The sequence below is a fragment of the Sander lucioperca genome, chromosome 3, assembly GCF_008315115.2.
Source record: "Sander lucioperca isolate FBNREF2018 chromosome 3, SLUC_FBN_1.2, whole genome shotgun sequence".
NCBI classification, from domain to species: Eukaryota; Metazoa; Chordata; class Actinopteri; order Perciformes; family Percidae; genus Sander; species Sander lucioperca.
This window is the reverse complement of record NC_050175.1, coordinates 29,408,534-29,426,394: the sequence shown is the minus strand read 5'-3', so window position 1 is coordinate 29,426,394 and position 17,861 is coordinate 29,408,534. Positions and strand designations below refer to the sequence as shown.

Here is a 17,861-nt window from a genome sequence, read left to right as displayed (position 1 = left end):
TGCTTGATCTTTACATGACATTTTGTGTTTCAAGGGTAACCTTTCCTTAATAAATAATGATGATTTGTGCATTTTCTACCCATGCACAGGTGTATGTGTGTGTATATGTGTACAGTATTGTTGGAAATATTTATATATATTGTTGTAAATATGTTGTGTGTATACAGTTCGTATTTTACTCAGCCCACCTTCCCACCTCCAGGTTTCTTTTTCTGTTTCTCATCCCCTCCTTCTCCGCTACGTACTGTAACACTTAAACCAGTTTTTGTGTCTTGTGCTCCTGGCAGTCTTATCTCGCCTCCACATAATGACTCCGGACCCCACAACACCTTTTATTTCTTATTTCATACAATTAAAGCATGTAAAATGGCCTGGCATCTCTTGACAAACTACAGAGATAAACAGGGATTAAGGATGTTCTCTCACTGTGACATACTACACCCTGCTGGATACTGGTCATCATTGTTTCTCTGTTTGTATCTGTAATGTCTTTGTTGAAGTAAATTGGATAACCTGTAAGGGGTCTTTCATGGATCATTTCTCGGCTTGATTGCCTGCTTGATGGCCTGTCAGCCCTTTTTCCGTATCTGGTACCTGTGAAGAGTTGTATTATCCTGAGGCAGCTAAGGATCCATAGAGACATCTCTTTCTACAGGAACCCGCTGGGTAATTGCAGGATGTGGACCAAGCAGGAGATCAGGTAAATTCAACCAGTCAGCCTGTGAAAACACCACATCTCAAAGCCCTCACAGGAGCACAACATGACTCACTATCTGGTTAATGCTTTTAATCATTTTCGGACTACATGGGTCATAGTTTTAAATGACTGGATCTGAACTGAGCATGCAGTTTTAAAAGATGTAAGAGCACAATCAGCACTGGCCAAGGGAAAAGGCTTCGTCAAACAGGTTAAACCAGCAGTCGCCCAACACTTTCAAGAAATCTAAATGATTAATTTGGCTAACTTAATTTACAGCAAAGCTGTGTGGCTCTATGGATGGCAGTGCCAGTAGGTCGATCCACCACTTTGGTCCATAACAAAATATTTCAACATCTACTGGATGGATTGGCACAAAATATTCTACAGACATTTATGATCCCCAGAGGATAACGCCTAATGACTTGAACCTTTGACTTTGGATGGATACTTCACACATTCATCTCCAGACTAACTGCATGTCAATCACTGCTCATGCACACGCATTCATTCTCTCTTGTGGGGGGAGGGGCTTAGGAGACCGTTTTGGCCTTTAGCAGAAAGGGGGGGAGGGACTGAGAAGTTATCAACGTTCACATTTTTTTGCTAAGTCCCGGATCTTCACAATCCTACCTACAGCATCTTTAACTGTTGTCCAGACTTTAGCTTATTTGAACAATGGGGAAATACCAACCCTGACGTCATCACACTCATTCCGACAAATGGTGGAACTTCATCACTCAGTCAGAGTGACGGTTGTATGGCTGGTCCAGCCGAAAAGCACACAAAACAGTCAATATGAATAAAGAAGCTACACAGAAGGCTAGCAGAGTAAATAAAATAGTTGGAATAATGATTACTTTTGAAAGCACGTAAAGCATAACGATGCTCTGATTCACTCTGTGTGTGTTTTGATAGACTCAATATGCTCATCGATTTTCTCACGTAAGAAGTCTCTTTTTCACTCCAACAATCTCCAGACATATTTTCACAGTACTTTCTCCCAATGTTTCTGTCTTTCAGGGTCATGCTGTGCATCCAGCATAAAAGCTAAGAGGTCAAATGAATCAACAACAGATTGCTAAAACCACTAACAATAACTGCACTGCAATTACATTTCAGAAGTGCACTCCCGCGCTTGGCAACCATCTCTGTGTTTACATGCCATGGTAATTGATTGCCAAACAATGTTTGAATATCAACTCTCTTAGCATCAATGACATTATCTCTGTCAAATTTCATATCAATGGGAACATTTTTGGTTTTAGATACATTAAACTCCAAGATAAGATATAGCACTGCCATGATCCTGTTCTTGACCCTGACAAAAAATGCACTTTAGGGGCTTGGTGGGGATTTGAGACAGTGGCCATGTATTTCAAAATGACCTTACTTGCATGTAATTCCCTATCATTCTGCCCTTATTTCCTCTCGGCTCTCTAACATAATTAAGGGGAACCTGCATGTTTCGAAACAACTTACAATTGTGTTGTTAAAATATAATTTATGATGTAGCCTAATCTTTGCTGTAAATCCAATTTGCTTAGCTTACTGTAATGTAATTCCAGCCTATGTGCATGATCCTCCCTCAAAGCTACTTGTGACTAAATATTTAACTGTAATAAAGTATCCTGCTGCAAAAGAGGCTGCAGCCCTTCATAGATAGATAGATAGATAGATAGATAGATAGATAGATAGATAAATAAATAGATGACAATGGTAAAAAAAAGAAACGTATGATTAGATATAGATACAGTACACAACAGTTTTGTGGTATTGTTGCAAGAGTTGTCAAATGGATAGACTTAGGCCAGATGGGGAACAATTCAATTTCCTCACAATTTAGAACTACAAACTCAAATGCTGTGCAATTTAGCTGCCAGGTGAAACTCAGAACCAATCCGCTCTCAAACACATTTACTGTATACTGCAAGAGTAAGACAGAATTTTACAGCTGTGGAATATGGAGCATGCAGGTGACAGAGAGGGGCAAGAGCCTGCCCGTGCAAGAGGAAGGGGCATGAGAGAGGGGGTGGTATGGTGAGGGGTAGAGGAAGAGGAAGAGGAAGAGGGGAGCACAGAGGAGACGTAAGAGCCAAAGAAAGGCAAAGGCACATGGAAATATAAAAAAATTAGAGACCATGTAATTAACCATGGCCTAAGTTTGACAGAGACTGGTCGGAGCTACAGCCTATTTTCGTTTTTCTTGCACATACTGTACAGTAGTCCTGATAATTTTGCTGTTGTATAACTTTTTTTCTGTACAAGCTTTCTTTGTGTATTTGCGGTTGGCTGGTGTGTACATACAATGAGATATCAATGTTTTGTTGAAAGTATAGTGTGTACCTAGGTGACATAAATACTATTCAGCTGCCTAAATACATAAGCAATTGGACAATATTACATAGTGGGTAACTATCACTTTTTCAGAGTACACTGTCATTTGACAAGATGTCTTTGCATGTTGATTGTCTTGGTCCAAGCAATGATAAAGGAACCTTTTGTTTTCATGACCACGATTTATTCATTGATGGATTTATTTACATTTGAAAAATTAGTTAATTCTTTTTGCCGAGTAATCACCTTTTGCAGATCACAGAGTGTTGTGCTGAATGTACAACGTGATGTGAGGATTGTACTTACTACTAGATTGTAATAGAACTTTGACAATTGTAAGATTGTTTCAGTAAGTGTGCCAAATCGATTGGGAAAAACTGTATTATAATGTTCTTATCTTTTTTTCTTAAATTCAATACCACATACACACATATGGATTTAGCACAGCTTCATTGGTGCATGGTGCTTGGAGCGCACAGGGTGACACCCCACTATAGCGGACCCCCACTTTCAAACACTGAGGAGGACGTGCACTCAACGCTAAAGTTGGACATAAAATTGTCAACACTGCATTTTTTTTTCTGAAACCCCAAAGGACCTGTCCGTAGGCTAAATCAGAGTTTGAAACATCTCTTGAGCGGTCAGTTGGTGTAACGGTGAGAGAGATGGACTATCTGTTACCAAACGCGATCGCGCAGCGTCACTACTCTCCAAGGCGCGGCACGGACGATGTGGTTCACCGGCGTGGTCATCGCTTCAATTTACGGTGTAATAAGCGTTTTGGGGCTAATCGGCAACATCACGCTCATCAAGACGTTTTGCTCTGCCAAATCCATTCGTAATGTTCCGAATCTCTTCATGTCGAGTCTTGCGCTCGGGGATGTTTTACTGCTGGTGACCTGCGCTCCGGTGGATGCCAGCCGCTACCTGTCAGAGGAGTGGCTGTTCGGGAGAGTGGGCTGTAAAGTCATCCCCTTCATTCAGCTCACCTCGGTTGGGGTGTCTGTGTTCACTCTCACGGCCCTTTCTGCTGACAGGTAGGCTACGGTTTTTGTTTATATCATATTTTGTTGTATACTCACTTTAAAACGGCCACTTGGCAGCGAAATTATGCAAATGTACTCTTGTTTTTGTCGTTACAGGCCACAACTAAATGTTTTATTATTATAATAAAAATCAAATATGTAACCGTGTATTGATGTGGAGAGTATTACGCACAACAGAGCTGCTTCTGTTTAAGGCTGCTGACACGTGTACCAACCCGCTTGTACATACGGTAGCCTAATCAATTGCTAAAGAAATCCTACTGTCAACTTTGTAATTTCAAACGTTTGAAAATATGACTTTTGCTTGTTTAGGTGACAAAAAATATCACTGTCACAGTGTATTTGTAGGTTTCATGTAAAATATGCTTGATGATGCTTTAATATAAATAGCACAATATAATCATTCGTGTAAAACCTGAGAGAGAAAAATCTGGATCAACTCAGACAATAACTTCTTGTGGGAAATATTGTTTTATGCACTTACGAGTGCGCGTGGGTGTGCACATGTTTTTAGTTCTTCCTCTTATTATTTTTCAATAAGGCCCTATCCTTATCCTCCCTCACTGTCAGACCTTTCTGTTGCCATGAACCAATAACCTTATGAGAGAAAGGAGATGAAAAGAATATTGTGAAAAACAGAATTTGGTGAGTTAATTGATCTTTGTCCTTAAGCTTTGTGTAACTAATAATAATGTTTAACTCAAATAAATGATTCCTAGAGTCTCAACATGAATTGGGACCATGGCCATAGATGCACGTCTTTGTTGAGCTGCAAGATTAACATTCAACGGTTAAATCAGCCATCTTGATTGTCATTTACATTATGGAAGTCACTTGGCTTATCATTATCATGTGAGTCTGTTTACATTTTTTACAGATCTGGCTTATTTTCATACATCTGAATAGAGGCTGCTTCTTTCACTTTACCTCAGTAGAATAATATTACCCTGTAAAACTGTGCTGCCAAACTGAGGCAGTAATTTAGTGACAATATCAGCTGTACCTGTAAAATGCTTCAAGTTTGCATACAAACTGCAAACTTGTCACAGACATACATGTAAGTGCAGCTATCTGGAATCTGTGAACACGCTATAATCAAATTTGAGCTTTGATTCCTCCTGCAGAAGCTGTTTTAGAAAAGTTTGACATTTTGGGAAATACACTTATTCTTGCCGAAAGTTAGATAAGAAGATTAATAATATCCTTCACATGTCTTTGTTAATTAAATTATGTGTTAATATGTGATCTTTAGAGGTGCTGGTAGGTGATTTTGTAACCTTTGGACAGAACCAAGCTAGCTGTTTCCCCATGTTTCCACTCTTTGTGCTAAGCTTAGCCGGCAGCTGGCTTCTGCTTCATATTAGAAGGGTGTGAGTCTTCTCATCTTAATCACAGCAAGAATAACTGTAGTTCCCAAAATTTTGAACTATTCCTTTAAAGTTCAGTTTACTCGTCATGAAGAGTAGTAGCCTGCCACTCAACTTATGAAACCCGTTGAGTTCAGGTGCCAATAACTCACCAACCAACAAATAAGAAACTAAAACACAGGAAATACAGTCACGCTGAAGCTTTTTGATGCAAATCACATTTCTTTGCATTTCACATTGCAGCCCTTTGTCATATTTTGGAATGATAGTGGGTTGCAGTATTTGTTGGATGGTTTGCGATCAGACATTTCTTCAGAATTAACCCCATAGGAGTAACGAGTGCTGAGGTCACAGAATGGACTAATTTTACTATAACTGCAAACAATAGCTCTCTTTATCCTTATGTTCCCTAATGAATCCCTGGCCCTCACTTTCGGTTACAGGTTGGAATAAAAACTCATTAAAAACAAAGGTGAATGATCACGAGCAAACACTTGCTTTTAAGGTTAGTCGTTACAGCCACTCATCCAAAGAAAGAAATCTTGCTATTGTCATACATTCGCTACAGTATTTGTCACCTAAAAGTAGCTACAATTTGCATAACATTGTAAAATAATGGGAGTAGGTGCAAAGGAAATCAGATACAGGGCTCAGAGGGTTTAACTTCACATTCGGTTGGACAAGCTTCTCTGTGTTGGTGTTCAATAATTCTAATTGTATGCTGCAGCAACAGGAAGGTGCTGGACATGGCTGCTAGAGAGGTGAGCGTTGATGTGTCTTCACGCTCACATTTAATTAAACCCCTGTGTCTATCAGTTCTGCTCCTGCTCCAAACTTTCACCATTCTGACAAAGCACAGTGAATTCACTGTGCTTTGTCATTTGGCAGCACACTGCACAGTATCATGGATATGGTTCATATTTTGTACATACCTAATCTTTGTTTGGGGAGTTTTGGGATACCTGACATAAATTAATTGATGGTTATTACATATATTTTCTGTGTAAAACCACAGGAAGTTATTGTAGATTGACTGATTTGACCTGCTTATTACCACGGTCAGCACACATTTAAATTGGGTGTGACTTACACTTTCCGACCATATCATCATCTTTGATGTCCATCGCAAATAAACGTCTATAGATTTGCAAAGAGGAGCATGATTATCACAAAAGTAGACAGAAGACAAAAATGTGTCAGTATTAAAATAAATGCTCTATACCAATTAATATTAATAATTACACAAGCAACAATAAAAGTTGAGAATAAAACCATTGCATCCTTCTTTATTCAAGTAAAAACTACTATATTTCTCTCTAATGAAAAATGTAGTGGAGTAAAAATAGCCTGTTGTTGTGTTGTGTTGTGCAGTTCAGTTCTAAGAAAACATGTCTAAATCCAGCCTCCTGTAGGCTACTCAAAATGCTTTGAGCTCAGTTTTGTGTGTGTCAGGGTCATGATTTCAATTGAGCACAACATTTACTGTATAATTAATTATCCTTGGATTTAAGGGTGTTTGCAAATTGGGTTTTGAGTCTGGGGAAATAGAAACAAGATGTAACTAAATAAACTTGCCTGCCTTATGTTTTTTTTACATGGGTTAAACCTGTTCAATACTTTTAATAATCATTACGCATTCCAAATATATTAATAACACCACTAGGTGGATGTTATCTTCTACATAAGGCTTGTTTTTTATTCCCTTATTTTCTATATTACTTCCTCAAGTTCAACAGGAGTAATGCTTTTGCCCATAATGCAGTAGATCAGTTTTAAGAGATGTTGAAGGACAACTTTTTTGATTTATAGAATGCTATGTGGCTTGTCTTTGTTCTAAAGCATAATATTTGCTTTGTCATTTTGGCTGTAATTGACTTTTGCTTTTAATTGATGCAGGATGACCCCTCCAACAAACCATTTGACCCCATATCTTCTGGACAAAGAGCTGCAGAACACCTTTACCAAACTTAATTTATTAACAACTTATTAACATTTGGATTGTTGTTAAAACCGAGTTAATATTTATAATTGCACATCATTTCCTTAGTTTGGCTGGTGGCTTATTATTGGTTTATATTTCTTTGACAGTCTGAATGTTAATAGAAAAACAAAAGCGTTTTAATAAAACAAAGCACCATGAAGTGGAAGTTGAGTATTTATTAAAACAATGCCATAACAACTTCTGAACTTGAGAACATAATATCAAACTCCTGCCATAAACATTTCAACTACACTGTACTGTTCTCTCTTTGTTAAACCAACTATAATCAATGTTTTACATAAAAAAATAGATCACATGACTACTTGTATGTGAAAGGGTCGTTCATGGTGAAGAGAATAATCTTTAACTATGCAGTTTCCCTCAGCTCCACAGAGCTTTGTACCAGTTTTCAGCTTACTGTTTTGCTGCAGAACAAATAAATAAAAAAATTTAAACTGTACACTTCCTGGCAGCAAGTGGAACATTAAAGAGCAAGATCTTTAACTTACATTGACCGGAGACGATATAAAATGAATGCAAATGTTTGCTAAAACATTCACCGTATCATCTAAACTGGTGATATGTCAATGTTATGTTTTCAGCTTGTTTTTGCCCCCAAGTGGCCAAGAAATCAGTTAACACTGGTTTAAGTGTTAAACGCATGCAACCGCACTACAAGTCATGAAATAAGTTACCATTTAATGTTTCAAGTGTTAAAAGGGGACCTCTTTTTATGGTACTTTTTTAACATTTGCTGCCCACAAAGTGGTGTGAGAGTCAATGGGGCTTCTCACAGTAAGATGCGTAACCTACTGATAATCTATCTATCTATCTATCTATCAGGTACAGGGCCATCGTGAAGCCTCTGGACATCCAAACATCAAGCACCACTACCAGCATTGTCCTGCGGGCGGCACTCATCTGGCTCTTCTCCCTGATCCTGGCTATCCCCGAGGCTGTATTCTCTGACCTCCATACCTTCAACGTCACCTCCACTAATGAGAGCTTTGTCACCTGCGCCCCTTATCCCACATCTGGGGAACTTCATCCTAAGATCCACTCTCTGGCCTCCTTCCTCATTTTCTACGTCATTCCACTACTGGTCATATCCGTGTACTACACCTTCATAGCCCGCAGCCTGATGAGGAGCGCCTCAAACCTGCCTGTGGAGGGGAACGTGCATGCAAGACGACAGGCCAGTGTTCAAGCTAAAGTCAAATTATGAGGGCCTTAGCCAGATTTGGGACATACTCAGGTCATGAGGTCATTGTTTTATTGCTACATTTACTTAAATTTACTATATGTAACTTTTTAAGGTTTCTGAAACTGTGTAATTTTCCATCTAATGATCAAAATGACCTGTAAGAGCCAACGAGACTAACAGTGAAAAGAACGCTATTTTTATATAGTTTTAGTAAAGCCTTAGCCTCGTGAGACCGTCCTTATCTCGCGAGCTCCAGTTTTCCACTCGCAGATCAGTCTGGCATCTTGAGACAGAGAAAATTTGGAGCCGTTCGCCAAACGACCGACCAATCAGCGTTGGTTTTGAGGCGGGTTTAGGTGTGATGCAACGAGAAGCGACTGTTCAGTCTAAACAACATGGCGGCTTCCACGGATGAGATGAGCGTAGCTATCGTGCAAGTTTTATCCGAATTAGAAAGTATTAATTCATTGAAAGAAGAGCAAAAAACGGCACTGGAGGCTTTTCTCGGAGGAAAAGATGTTTTTGCTCTTCTCCCGACTGGTTTCGGCAAGGGTTTGATATTAAGTTGATCTGAATGGTTGATTTGGCCCGTCTATCACCAACATAGGTGGTGATAGACAGATGGTTATCCAATCAGCTAACCAGTATTTTCGCCCCTTCCCAAAAGTTCTCCAACGGAAAGTTCCCAAATGGATATGCCGAGCAAATGCGAAGCAATCCATCTGGCGGATAAGGTTAGTAAAGCCTCTACCCAGGTCCCATTTTTCCCACAAAGTCATATTACATTTTACGGCAGGTAGATGGTGCTACAGAGCACACATTCTGATGTCTCACAGATGCGTTATTATGGATCCCACGTAACTTCTAGGCAAGTCAGAAGTCTTCTAGAAGCAGCTCGATTGGTTGGGGTTAGGCATTGACCTTGAGTGGTTAAGGTTAGGATAGCCGATAGGACCTGAACAAATCGGGTTACGTTACCTTGCGTAAGCATGGATGCCTGGCCAATAGTAGTGTGTGAATGCTACTGAAGGGCGGGTCTTGCTTAGAAGTTGCGGGGGTTCCATAATAACGCTTCACAGATTTCTTTGTAACACTGGAAAAGCCTGTGTTATTGTATCCAGCCAGGTAAAAGGTAGCAGGAGATTTCTTTATATAGGCCTAATTGTATTTTAATGTTATTTTAGAAGTTATCTGCTGTAGTTATGGCTGATACTGGAGCAGGACCATCACAGGAAAAAATGTAATTGGCCCTCCGGTATGTAAATGCTATGTCTGTTTCATTCATAACAATGTGCGATGTGGTTGTACGTTAGTAGCCAACATTAAATTACACCCCCCTTCCATTTACATGTAGCACCCGCTTTTTATTTCTTTTTAGTCCGAGTTTGTGTTGGCTTACTATTTTCTTTTCCCTTGTCCCCCTTGGGTAAAGCATCCGTGGGTTTCGTGAAATGCGCTATATTAATCTAAGTTATTATTACGTTGGTTGCTACAACAACTTCTTATTGCTTTGGCTTGTGACATAGTGACAGTGATAAACGGTTTAGCTCACGATACATCCAGGCTAAGTTACTGTATGCAACACTTGAAGTGTAACAATGCATCTGTAACGTATTCTTTTATTGTAAATGAAGGATTTTCTGTCTGAGCAAAACATTCATCGCAACTATATGACCTCCCGGTAACGCTAATTCATTAATCTACAGTGGTCAATAAAGCACTGTAAAGAAAAGACCTTTACAACAGCAGGTGTGGTAATAACACTATTGCTTGTTGTCCAAAGCGGCTGCTAGAATCAACACTAACTGAAAGTTACAAATAGCTACTTTAAAGGGGCTCTAAGCGATGTCACGCGTTTTTTAGGCTACAACATTTTTTGTCACATACAGCAAACATCTCCTCACTATCCACGAGCTGCCTGTCCCCTGAACACACTGTAAAAAAACGCAGTCTCGCAGTCAAGTGGCAACAAAAACAAATTGTGCCAACCTGCACCACGAACCATACACAAACAGTGTTCCAGCGTTCCAGCCAATAACCGACAAGAAGGAGTTGGGGGTGGGGGTTATTGCGCAGAAGCACGGAAGGGAGGGGGAGGGGACGGGATGAAGAAGAGGGAGGGGCAAGCTAGTCTCGTTTTGTTTGAAAATACTTCGAACGTCAACAAGAAGTAACATCACCCAACATTGCTTAGAGCACCTTTAAGTTACAGATTTTAATACTTCTTCTACCATTGGCAAAAATATACTAAAATATAATTTTTTAAATGTATATCAAACACTAATATTTATATAATGGTTTTGAAAAAACATTTTCTACACCCAACAGGTTGAATCAAGGAAGCGATTGGCCAAAACAGTGCTGGTGTTTGTTGGTCTCTTTGCGGTATGCTGGCTTCCCTGTCACGTCATCTACTTATACCGCTCCTATCACTACTCACAGGTACACAAAAGACACTTCTCTAAATTTCCAATATGTTTATTTCTTTCCATCTGTCTCGGAGTGTAACACACAATTACTATCTGTATTCGTTTATTTCACAAAAAAAAAATGTTTTGGATCTTTATTCATAGTTATACAGTATTGGAAGTGGGCTGTGCTACAGTATACTGGAATTTGTTAGAAAAAACAGATTCATTTACTGTATATAATTGTTTTCCGCTGCCATTTGTATTCCTTTTACGTATATGGATACGTTTGGCTGCCTAAAAAAATAAAAACAACAGCATTTGTAACATATTTTAACCATGTAACCAAAGTAATTTAAAAATTACAATTATAAGCTGTGTAATTAATAGTCAAGTTGGAAATGGATAGTCCAATGGGAGGCTTTATTAGTGAGAAATACAGAATTTCACTCGGCCATATTGCATGATTTTTTCTTTAAAAACTTGATGTAGTGCGTCTGTATAATGGAAGCAAGTCTAGATGAGTTTAAAGTTGGTTTTGAGTGTCTGATAAAACATTTGAAAGCCATTGACAAAAAACAACCACAATAGCTCATTGGGACAGAAATTCAGATTCTGTTTGTATCTGTTCAGAGCACATATCCAAATGATGAATTTGTATTTGAGTATATCCCTAGTATAGGCACACCTCTAATGTCTGTCTGTCCATCTTATAAACCATTTTTCCCAACCCTGTCTCTCCCCTGCCAGGTGGACACTTCCCTTGTTCACTTTGTGTGCAGCGTCATAGCTCGTATCCTGGCCTTCACCAACTCCTGTCTCAACCCCTTCGCCCTTTACCTATTGAGCGAGACCTTCCAGAAGCAGTTCAACCAGCAGCTGAGTTGTTGCTGTCGTGTGATCCTCAAATGCTCCTTGCAGAGCCCGACTCATTTGAACACACATGTGACGTCTGTCCGCAGCACACATCACTCTATGGCGAGTCTAAGCATTATCAATGGCAGAAGGATCTATCAGGAGGATTGTGTGTAAACTTATTCATATAATTTAATAGCGATTTGTAAAATATCGTAAGTAATATTTGATTATTTATTTTACAAGCTGTGTGAGCATTATTTAAAAAAAACCTCAGTGCATCCTGTGTTTTTTGCTTTTGAGTCAGTGACTCGTACTTTAAGTTTCCACAAAACATTTTATTCAGAGCCTTGCATAAAGATGTACTGTATAGTTGAATGTACTCCTGGAGTACTCCAGCATTTGAATATTGCAATTCTATGAAGTTTGGGGACTTGGGAGAAACATTATTATTATTACTAATATTATTATAATTAGAAGAATGTTCATCAAAGTAGCAGAGTATTAAGCATCAAACTCTAAAAACACTGGATCTGGACATTGTCCAACCCTGTACCCTAGAAAATACATTACATTTTAAATACAAATTTGTTTTCTCTATTACATCTTGCTGCCTGGATTATATTCACAGGCATCAGTTTTTTCAAAGCAGAAGGTGTAACATCTTTGTACCACATAGCTGTCATAAGGACACCGTGAAGCATGGGCGTAAATCTGATCTAACAGTAGGGGGGGACAATAAACATAACATTTCTGAAGAGCAATTTTTGAAGGGGACACAAATAATACAGCCACAATTATACTCGTAGAGGACATGTGTACACAGAGGAAAGCCTTAATACTATCATTAGTGTAGCATGGAGACTGTACCATTATCCTTCTTTTCAGTGGTTCTCTTGATTCAATGAAAAACCTGACTAAATTGACCAAAATATTCTTCTTTATTTTGGTGTTTGCATCCTGAGTCACACGTGTTTGGATTTTTGTCATGTTGAATGCTTCAAGTCACTGAGGTTTTGAGGTTGAGTGTTAAACCAAAACAAGATCTTTCTCCTTAACCATTACTTAGTGCTGTGAGCGCCTAAACAAAGAGTCTACAGCCATGATAGTGGCAAAGCAACCCTGTCTCCTAAAAAATATGTTCCCATATAACAGAAGTGCATTTCGAGGGAACCATATCTTCCAGCGACAGGTGAACATTATGAAACTGTTAAAACTATAGTGCGTAGCAGCGCTGTTGCCATTTACATAGTGCAGGGAATAGTGGAAAATGTAATAAATTATTTAAAAAATGGCATAAATCATGGAAAAAATGCCCAACTGTTGCACGTTTGGCTGCACTGAAAGACAGGGAAGCGGCAAAAGATTTCACAAGTTCCCCCATGAACTAGGGGTGGTACGGTTCATGAAAAAACATCCGAACCGCTCGGATTGCTTGTCTCGGTTCGGAGCGTGTGTGTGTCGCACGGTTCGTCAGTACACTGTTGTGCACTAACCACTTACTGCCGTAGTGCCCACTTTCGACACCTATGTTAAAACACTTACTGGAAACGACAAGGGGGATGAGTGTGACGAACGCAACACATGGCAGCTGATTGGACGAACGCGTCACGTGGTTCTTGCTGCTCCCGAATTTCAAAACAGACTCTATGGCGTCTCGTTCTGAATACGATCTCGTATTTTACGAAAATAGTTCACCGAAAAGTGTTTCTGAAAACATTTTAAGCATGAAATAGGTCATACAGTTGCTGAATCTGTCTGCTTTTTTGATCGACAAAGGTCAGTTTAAAAGATTTTCGTCAGATTTTGAGAGGCGCTGAGCGACCGCTCCTCAAGTAGAGTGTGGAGTGCTGCTGCTGCAGGTCACATCACATGCAGAAATGTCAAGTGGGAGAGATAAGGAAGGCTGCCCGGAGTTGGAGGATGCGCCAGTGTCGTAAATAGTCTGGTGTGTGGGAACATTTTGGATTTCATGTTACCTATGATGACAGCGGAAATAAAACAATAGATAGAACTGCCACTGTGTGCATGTATTGTGCAACATGCATTCAATATGCTAATTTTAGCTATATATCATATGCTGAAGTATATTTCTGGAGTGTTAAAGATTAAAAGAAAAAATAACAAGAACCGTACAGAACCGAAAACCGTGACCCTAAATCCGAACCGTGGATTTTGTGAACCATACCACCCCTACCGTGAACCAAAAAGGCAAAAAGTATGGGAGCTGAAGGTGAAAAGAGCAAACTGGACGCTAACTAAGTGACTACTCATTATTGTGTGAGGTAAATGTCAATTTCTCTCTTCGATATGGTAACAAATTACATAGGACAAATATAGTAATACCATCGTTAACGTGTACCATGCTGTCAAAAAAGTTCTAACACTGCTTTAGAAATGAATGAAGTTTGAAGTTAGCCTTATGCTAGAGTTAGCTTTTTCGCTAGCACTCCATGTACCTAAATGCTTGTGATCTTGCCATAGTCATATGGCTTTTGGTCTCAACCGAGTCCAGGTGTCTTTATTATGTTCATAATAATATTGGAGGGAAAGTGAAACACAGCTTGGATGGGGATGTTGTTCGGCTTTTCACAAGTTTAGACAGCTAGCTAATGCTACGACGACGTTTGCTAACGTTAGCGCAACAGCGTTAGCCTAGCCTGCTAGGTAAATATTACGACTGCCTTCAGAGTTTCCTATATCTGCATCCACATTGTCAATGTAAGATCTGTGGCGTTAGTGCTCCTTTTGTACCATAATTTTATTGAATGAAATATTGAGCTTCGCTCCTCTGAGATGGGTGGGTTTTTGTTACGTTACACACAAAGCTAGCTATAGTTAGCCTGTATGCTAGCGGACATTAGAAAGGTAAACACTGCTCAGAGACTTATTAGGCGACGTGATCACTCACCACAATGGGCATTTTTTAGAGGCCCATTTACGATATAGAAGGTAAATATACACTGGAATATTTCCGTAAGGGCCTTTTACATATTGACAATGTTGATAATAACATGTATATGCCTGTTCATGGTGAAAATAAGCGATTTATTTCAAGATAGCATATTCGCCCCATAGGGTTACACTGTAGAGTCATCTGACGTTGGTATCCAATATGGCGCCCATGATTTGAGTTGGCCACACTCTCTATATAAAGGGCGCGAGTGCGTAGTAGTTTCTGTCGCCCCCATAAGGAATTCAAAGTAATGACAACATCACTGGCGGCGCGTCCACGATACAAGCCTTCTGTGACTGCACACACGCCCCGACCCCACCTCCACACAGTTGCTAGTAGCTCAAGGAGGACACAGAGGATTAATAAAACATGATGGACTCTTCAGAAGAGGTAATTATCTTCACTTGAGTTTCTGCGCGGGAAAGTCGCTGGACGCCACAATCTTCTGAACATAGCCATACTGAGAAATACAGAGAGAGTTGTGTGGAGCTGATCGTCTTAATTAGCTTTGTAGAAACTCATTTGGCAATGGCTTGAATGAAACGGATGTTCATTAATATCAAAAAGTTATGCACTAAAGCTTTTACGCTGTGAATTTAAAAAAAACTACTTGGATAGGTTTAGTAAAAGATCATGGTTAGGGTTGAAAGAAGTTTGTTTTTGTTATGTAGTTTTAGTTACGTATGTGATGTAGGTTAAGTAAAAAAATAACCAAGTCAACTTTGACTTTTGGTTTCACACGGGACACAAACAGTGGTCGCCCTGTGTTTGTTGTTTGACCCATCCATCCACTCTTTTCTCCTCCCTACGACTTTACGCAAACAAAATAGTTTTCCCTTCGAAACCTAATTGAGAATGCAGTTTTGTTGTATGGGAACGTAATTTTTAAGGGACATGGTTGACCTTTCCCATAATGCAATATGACAGAATCTCTTTGCTATACCCTCTGTACCTGGTAAATGACCACATCTTTCAATCTCAACACCTCCAGTTTGTATCACAGGCTGTTATAACTCTTAAGTCTCTAAGCCCAAGCTGAGATAAACCTGACGACATCATCAGCGCTATTTTGTTAGACTTGGTAAAGCTCCGTCAGAGCCACAGAAGTCATTAACTATTTTCACAAGCTGAGTTGTACACCCCAGGACGACTTAACGGAACACCATGAGTCAAATTTGTGAACAATTATCATCATCTCTAATGAAGCTCCATGTACAGTATTTACAGAAGTGAAAAGACACATTTTGCAACCACAAATTAGAAAGCAGTATACGTCTTTAGAAAAGGCAGAATATGGCGAAATTTTAGTACCAAAGTACCTTTAATGAACTAAAATAACCTGAATCACAATCACGGACACTTTTTATTATAATAAATAAAATTCTTTTGCTCAAATTTTGCCAAAAGATAAAAGTCCGATCAGTGTGCTCTATGTAATATGTGGTATCTTTTTTATATTCTTATTCTTATGCCTGCACCCTGTTGCTGTATTTGTATATTTCTAAATGTCTTATGCTGTGATAACAACTGTGAAATCGTAAGTGTACCTTCAGAGATGTATTTTAAATGTTAGTCATGAATGTTTATTGAGCTGTGACTCGAGGTAAACACGGTGTGAAAATTAACAGTGAATGTAAACGTATGTTTTAGAAATCCCATTTGGTATTGGATTACACTATGTGTGTTTATATTTTTGTGGTTGTGTGTGTTAACGCAATTTACATGCAGTTCTTAAGGAAATTAAATTGACAGACGGTCGGTGTTTAGTTTAAAAATATTGCACTGTGCATTTCTCTTTCCAATGGAAGAAAATAATATAAATCAACATAAATTGCAGTCATATTAGTGTGGACTTTGTCTCTTTCTACATATTGAAAGTGGATCCACATGTGCCTCTTTGTAATTTGGTTATGTTTAGAGTGTTAGTCCTGTTGACCATGTATACACCACATAGTTTCTGCACCACTGTGTTCACTGGACGTGATTATTCCGCACTGTCACATGCTAAATTTACAGCCACCATGTCACAGTGCAATGTCCTAATTTGGTGTTTCACAGAGGCAGAGGATCATGCCCAGGCTGTGATGAGTGGGTGTATAATTCAGTCTGGATAGCGTTTGTTTGATTGTGCTGTAAGCGCCTTGCCAAATTTCTGTCCTGCATGGTCTCAACCATCTACTTACATGTCATCTTTATAGTCAGGTTCATTCAGTGGGAACTCTGGAATGCAAATAGGTATTAGTTATTATATGTTTAATTTAAGGAATGAAAGAAACTCAAAGCAATACTAATAAAAGCACATTAACACATATGTTTAAAAATCCCTTTCAAAGAGTCTTACAGGAATTCTGCAGAGAAATGCAAATGTCATTCTTAATCCTTTAAAAGTCTGCAGGAGAATGCAGGACTTTTTAGGAATTCTGCAAGGCCAGCTGTCATACTTGCATCTACAGCACATATGTCTAATTAGTATAATAATGTAATCAGCCAAGTTGATTAATTGTTTAAAGTTTACCCTCTAGACAGTTTTAAGACATACAAATCTACTCTGCTTAGAATAATATTTTGTGTTTGATACTTAAAAAGTGTTAGGACCGCCTCGTGCCAAACTGTGCACATTCTTCAAAGTGAAGAGCAAACATCCAAGGGAAGGAGAGGGCCTTCACAATATTTTTGATTAGTATTAGATTATATTTTTATTTTAAAAATATAATTATATTGTACAGGCAGTAATTTAAGAAAGGGGCTGTATTCAACATTCCGAACATTGATATAGCAGCAAACAAATATTTGCTGTGTAAAGATATGGTGGAGTAATGGCATCCTGAACAGAGAATAAAGTCACACTCCCTCTGTGTGAGGTGTAATCCGAGTTCTCCGTTTTTTGTTTTGATAGACGGTCCGACCACGCGTGCATGTTAGTGCAAGTGGCCGTGAAAAAAAGGTATTTCATGTATTGGGCAACGGTCTGTGAGAGCCGTGTGGAGGCAATTCCAGCCCGCTGTTTAAT

The 17,861-nt window shown here is 39.1% G+C and overlaps 1 protein-coding gene across 1 annotated transcript; it reads left to right on the top strand.

Annotated features, from left to right (window-relative positions):
- The first annotated feature begins 677 nt into the window (after window positions 1–677).
- LOC116054505 (gastrin-releasing peptide receptor-like) lies at window positions 678–12,579 on the top strand. The gene is made up of 5 exons (XM_031306074.2): window positions 678–700; window positions 3,700–4,071; window positions 8,272–8,623; window positions 10,961–11,074; window positions 11,791–12,579. Exons 1-5 carry the CDS (start codon window positions 678–680, stop codon window positions 12,070–12,072), a joined length of 1,143 nt encoding a protein of 380 aa, XP_031161934.1. The 3' UTR covers window positions 12,073–12,579.
- Window positions 12,580–17,861: the final 5,282 nt, after the last annotated feature.